At 34.1% G+C, this 6,798-nt stretch overlaps 1 protein-coding gene across 2 annotated transcripts in view; it reads left to right on the top strand.

Moving 5' to 3' along the window:
• Positions 1-6,798, top strand: part of LOC108741169 (mycosubtilin synthase subunit C) — an 87,435-nt gene that overhangs the window by 61,551 nt on the left and 19,086 nt on the right. For both annotated transcript variants that reach the window (XM_025977713.1, XM_025977714.1), the window contains one exon: positions 3,874-4,081. In XM_025977713.1, coding sequence (XP_025833498.1) covers positions 3,874-4,081 — 208 coding nt within the window. The remainder of the gene's footprint in view (positions 1-3,873; positions 4,082-6,798) is intronic.

A 6,798-nucleotide genomic window follows, 5' to 3' on the forward strand; every position in this document is an offset into this window, starting at 1 on the left:
TTTCTTAAATAACTTTAAAACTATTTATTTTAAAATTATAAAAAATATATTTGAGACCCTTACAACAAGCCCTTTCATTTGACATGTCACCCAATACGGTTTGCAAAACTTTTCTTTTAATTTCCTATTGGCCGCCAAAAAAATGACCCCCTTGTTCAAAATTAATTTATATACATTATGCGTCCGTGTTTGGGTTACAGAAATTCATACTAAATTTCAACTTAATCGGTCCAGTAGATTCAGAGCATTGCCTGTGCCAGGCGGACAGACAGGCACACGAGTGATCCTATAAGGGTTCCGTTCTTCATTCCGACGTATGGAACCGTAAAAAAAGTAAATATTTCGGTAATTATGCCAGTTTCAAAGAGTATGATGTAGGTTCTTTGAATTACGTGATTAAATCGCCAAAACAATAAATAATCGTTTTTGAAAAGGTAATTTCACTGTGAAACTACAAACCTATACGTTCTTTTTTTTTTTTAATTTTTGACGTGACAACGTCTTATAATTCGATGAAGCCCGCTGCACGCACGAAAAAACATGACTCATGCGGCGTTACCTCGCTCTGAGGCGTTCCATTTAAGGCTTGAAGTGCAAGCGAGAGCGCGGAAGAGCGACAAAGAGGCACAATCGGCCTCCGCGTTCGGCAGCGTTCGATATCTGTCTCTCTCCTACTTGAGTGAGCGATGCTATACAATAATACATTTCCATTTGCCTCCTTCTCTATATCCATACAAAATATCTATCAAACAAATAAAATTAAAATTTTCTTTTGAAAAATGAAACCATTCCATCAGTATTTTCTTATGACGTTGTCACGTTTCACTATCGTCAGTAAACCGACTTTACAGACAACCGATTTTTGATTTAAATGTTTCACTTTTCCACATATTCCACAAGTGCCTATTAGTATTCCTTGTTCATACTTTATTTCTTTTGTTATAAAATTGCCTATGTTTGTTATTATCTTACAATCGTAATATGAAGCAATCTTCATAAAATCTTTGACTTTATTTAATTCGGAATCTCTAATAGTACCTTTCATTATAACATAATGAAGTACGGCGTCTCGACTAAATGTTTAGTTTAGAACTAGGAACGATAAGTATTATTTAGGTGCCTATTTTATTTCTTTCTTCCTGGTTTGGATTTTCTCATTATAACACCAATGAAAGTAAAACACAGCATGTTAAGATTTGTTTTTTTTAGCACACAACTGCTGTTTTTCGCAACTCGTGTGTAATTTCAGGTGAATAAGTGCAAATATCTCATGCAATATAAATTTCATATTACCAGTGCTAAAATAGTAGAACAAGGTCATTATCCGAAAGTAACGTTCTCAGTCAAAGAGGAATAATTTCATTAGTAGCTAGAGTAGTAAATGTCTATGTATTTTAATACACGATATAAAAAAGAACATACAAACTGTCGATTCTGAACTGCAAACATTTGCTTTATTGTTATATCTGACCTACTGTGGTGTTCCAAAAATTCGAATTTCTAACAATTTCTTCAAAAGATATCAAAATCTTGTTTGTTGGAAATTCCGAGTTTATTAAGATGATTCATCCTGCACAAACTATTTATTTTATTATGAATATAAATAATTCTCGAAAAAATTTTTTAATTGTGTAGAACAAACAATTCCATGTATCGTATTAGATAAAGACACATGCACATTCCTCAACGTCTCATCAAGACAAGATTGTTACAAGAAAAATAGATGAATTTATTTTATATCTTTCTTGTAAAATATCAGCCGACAAACTTAAATATGTAGAACTGTACTTAGAAGAATCTCGGTGGAGGCGCCGGACAGCGAAGTACGTAACCATTATTATTACGTACTAGCTACCCCGACAGACTTCGTTCTAACAAAAGTTATTTGTCTGTCACAGTCCAATACAAAAAATACATAAATAAAGAAGAGAAACGAAAATTCAAACACAACCACGAAAATGCCACGCACAGAGGATGTAATGATGACTTGTAGATACATTAGTAATTGTATTTTCTTTGATAACGCGCAAACCCTTTTTTTGTTCGAATTTATTTTGGGCAGACAGATTAATATCCATACAGTCTAATCAACTTGAAGACATAACAACAATAATCCTAAGGAGTCTTTGTTTTGTTTTGATTGACGTCAAATGTTTGACAGCTGGGGACAGATGTGGTTTGTATGGGAAAAAAAGTGAGGTTTTTGCGTTTTCCTGGGCAATTTTTCCAATTTTTCTCTTCATAAGAATCTTCCCCGGACTTTAAGGAATTTTTATATACATTGATAGAGAGTGTCGTATTTTTGTATTCCGTTTGAAAGGATGGATAGGGGTGTGCCCTTTCATAATTGTTTATTGTGTAGAAAAAATACAATTGGCCAAAAATTATTTTGCTAAATACAGAAAGAAAAATATGTTGAAAAATTGAAAGTTCTAATAGTATCATTTACATTGTATGGTCGTCAATGCGAATACAGCTTGAACATATATCACTCACTCCTTCTTTTTCTGAGCCAATTTTCGATTTTCCTGAAAACTAGAAGATCGATATTTAAACTGTTAGCGATCGTGATCTATAACCTAGGTCTTCTTATGTATCTTTCCTTACTTTTGATTCTGGTTCAAATATGTCTACCCCTTCTTGTCTCAGAAGGTGTCACACCATTGACATCCATACTGCGTTTTGTTGTTCTGCTTTTTAGTAGTTATAGAAAATAGTACGTGGTTGATTTATATGGGATTTATCTCATGAAAAATAAAGTCGCTTAACGACTGGAATGTAGGTCTTTTACTAGGTCGCAAATAAATGTAAAATGCATAAAGGATAAGTATTCGATTATTGAATAATGTCTCTACGTGAGCTTGTTTATTGTACATCTTGGTTTAATTTTATTGGAACTTCATGAAAACAGGCATTTGCTTGTCAATATGGCGTAATACTCAACATGAATGCTCGATAGCGACCTTCTTTACTGTACACTATATTGGCCATAAATGAATTCACGATGGAGCGAACGATTAAGAAATTTTTAGCACCAATGCACGAGGAATGTTAAAAAAAATCCGATTTGATACCAAATTCCCGTAATAATGTAGAATTAGAAAGTTGTAGTATCCTTGTGGGTTATCAGTTTTAATAATTGACGCTTGGCCTTCTTATTTAAGTATCTATAACAGCATAATCTTGGAGAATATCGGGGAAAATTGCATTCTATTTTGTACTATTCGTTTATTTTTATTATTTGAGTTATGGAAACTGTAACCCTAGACAAAAATTTTCAGTATCTCTCCAGTCTTCAGAGACTTTCAGCGTCTCTGAGAGCATCTCTCACAGTCTCTCAGTTATTGCCTAGGTGTTTTTATGGATCTCTCACAGTCTCTCTATGAACGATTCGAACAATAAAATTGTTAATTCAGAGATTCGAGTCCCTCACAGAGAGACTGAATGAATAAAACTGAAAAATTGAGAGACTCGAGTCTCTCGTAGAAAGACTGGGATCTCTGAAGTATGTTGAACTTGAAATTTTAATCATGTGTATCGAGACACCACTTATTGAGAGATTCGAGTCTCTCGTTCAGAGATTCGAATCTCGTTCAGAGACTGGATACGAAATGAGAATCTCTCTATGAGCGACTCGAGTCTCTCGTTCAGAGACGCTAAACAGTTTTTTTGGCAGTCTCTGGACGGTCTCTCTAAGCGACACCAGAGAGATTCGATGAAAGACGGAAACTCGAGTCTCGCTTTCAGAGACTCTGAGAGACTGAACATTTTTATCTCGGGAAACTCTGCTAATTTTGTGCCTTCGTATATTGCTTGTGTCCAATTGCTAACTAAGTTCTTTAAAAATGAATGATAATTTCTGTCAAAATTTAGGAAAGGTCATTCCTTAATCATCTGAAATTGTGGGTGTGTTCCGGTGAAACGCTGGCAACGTCACTTGCCGAAGAATTCTTCGCTTACTTCACCAAAGGAGACCACAAACTTTGCAATTTCTATGGCAGCACTGAAGTAATGGGTGATGTCACTTACCACGTTATGAGTAATTTGGACCAAGTAAAACAATACGACAAAGTACCCATTGGTAAGTTGGCTATGCATTCATGTACAATTTACACTAAGATATGTTTATAGATCACTAGAAATAAAACTCAAAATTAATTTATGATTTTCCATCATGTAAACGTGGACATGGTCAATCATGTTTCATGATCACACCGTTGTCTGTTCAAAGACTGGTTGAACACGCACCTACACTGCTTTCTGTAGTTAACCAGGTTCTTTCTCCATCGAAAATGAATATTTCCGATACAACACAATTTTAGTTTGGTAAAATAGTAAAAAAATGCGCTGATTCTGAATTTCGTTATTCGCAATCTGAGATATTTGAGGCAACACTTTTTAATTTAACAATTGGTGAAATCATCGTTTATCTATTATACAGCTCCTTTTTTTTTTTCAATTTCTGAATAATCATTCACTTCATCATCATCATAAAATCGTCAGTCCTAAGACTGGTTGGACACGTACCTCCACTCTTTCCTATCCTGAGCTTAATTATTTCGCATTTCCCTAAAACTAGAACAACCTACATCCTTAACTATTTGCGAACAGTAATCTAATCTAGGTCTACCTCTACCGCTCCTAACTCCTGTTTCTGTCTCTAATATGTCTTTGACTTGACCTTTATGCCTGAGATAGTGTCCTACCAACCTATCCCGCCTATTTTTTATTGACTTCCATGGAGTCCTCTGTTCTCCTATTCTTTTTAATACCTATTTATATCAAACCTTCTCTATCCACAGTATCCTCGTCATTCGCCTGTAACACCACATTTCGAAGGCTTCTAACCTTTTCTTTTCCGCCGCGCCCACTGTCCATGTTTCGCACCCGTACAATGCCATGCTCCAAACATACACCTTTAACATCCTTTTCCGAATTTCTAAATTAACCGTTCGCGAACATATAAGTGACTTCTTTTTATTAAATGTGACACGACCCTGCGCTATCCTCTGCTTTTTATCCCTACTGCTCCTTCCGTCCTGACTTATCTGACTTTCTAGATATTTAAAATCAGCCACATCTTCTAATTTTTCGTCTCCTATCTTCATTTTTCTTTATATTTCCCTACTTTTCTTCCCTAGACCAGAAAAAAATTCTTTATGTTTAAAACGACTCGGTCCTGCTCCTTTTTTGTTATATATCTATGTCATTTATTCCTTTAACTGATCTCCCGGGCATCGATAATTGACAGTGGCGTAGCGTGAACGGGGGGAGCAAAGAGTTCCATGGCCCCATGTGACGCAAATGTGAAGTATGGTAAAAAAATTTTTTTCGTTATTAAATAGAGCATTAGACGGTAATGTTTCCTGGTATTTGTAAAAGTTTTTAACAATTTGTACTATGTACCAGACACTACCAAAACTTATTGCTTAAAAATACCAAAATTTTTGTTTTACTCAACCCTGTATTTAACCGTAAAAACGGCATAGAATAGGTGCTACGATTATAAAACGTTACAATCATAGGAAAAGCATGCCAAAAAGGAAAATAAAAAGTACAGGCGGTGTATATATAGTTGCTAATGTTACTGGAGCATTTCGTGTGTTGGACGAAACCTTAGTATGGTATTATCATCATGCCTAACTGAATAAATGAGGTAGCTTACATACGTGATAGTCACGCATGCGTTTAACTGATTGGTCAGAAATCTATCAAAACCATTTATTACTGATGAGACCTAATAATATCGAAATCTCGATCCGGTGTTATTTCTGACGAAGAACGTTCGTATAAATTTCACCTATATAAACAAGACATTTTATATGTTCTATTCAATCTAAATGATGCAGAATCTTACATTTAATAATTAAATAATTACGAAAAATCTCGAACTTACAGCAAATGGTTGGAAGAGTCGCAAGACGTATCACATTTCGAGAATGAAATATCACTTTTTTAACGGATATACGATATAGCAAACCAGATGGAAATTCAGCCTGATTTTCCTAAAACTTCAAGGAGAAAATGAGTATGAAAATACGAACCAGTAACTAATGCTAAACAATATAAAATTTATTTCTTTTTCGCAATTTAGACATAACTGTATACTTATTTACAGTGAAATTGGTACAAATTTTAAACTTATTCTAATTGTAAGTTTAAGGGAAATTATTATGTAATAATGTAAAGATATGGATATAAAAACTTATGCATCTGTCAACGATAAAAATACAGAAAATCGGCATACGTAAATGATGGAATAGCACTCTATTTTTGGAATCAAAATCATTACAATTGTTTATAAAACTTGAGATAGGTCTTCGTTTTATTCTGAGGTGTGTTTGTAAACGAAATAAATTGTATGAGACTACAGCAAATTTAGAGTAATTGTTCTCAACTAAATTAACACTTTTTGAATTTAATTAATCATTTTGTTGTCAAATCAAATCTTGTAAAAGAGCACAAAATTTCATTTCCACTCAAGTGATTGTGACAGAGTATCTTTTGGTAATAGATAAAAAAAAATAAAATCGTAGTTTTCAACATCCTTGTTTTGAAATTTGTCGGTCACAGTAGCACTGTTACATAATTTAGAGAAGTAATGAGTTAGTACCTAATAACAAAATTTGTGAAGGAAGTTTCATTCGTTGGTAATTAAACAATTTGGGATTGGAGAAAAGTAAATTGGGATACTCTAAAACATTAGTTCGCGGCCTGAATAACACAAAAATACCAAAAGAATATAACAAAAAAAAATTTTTGGGTGTTTCATTCCCACCAGCCAGTAATGCTGGTGGG

The sequence above is a fragment of the Agrilus planipennis genome, unplaced genomic scaffold (assembly GCF_000699045.2).
Source record: "Agrilus planipennis isolate EAB-ADULT unplaced genomic scaffold, Apla_2.0 scaffold94, whole genome shotgun sequence".
NCBI lineage: Eukaryota > Metazoa > Arthropoda > Insecta > Coleoptera > Buprestidae > Agrilus > Agrilus planipennis.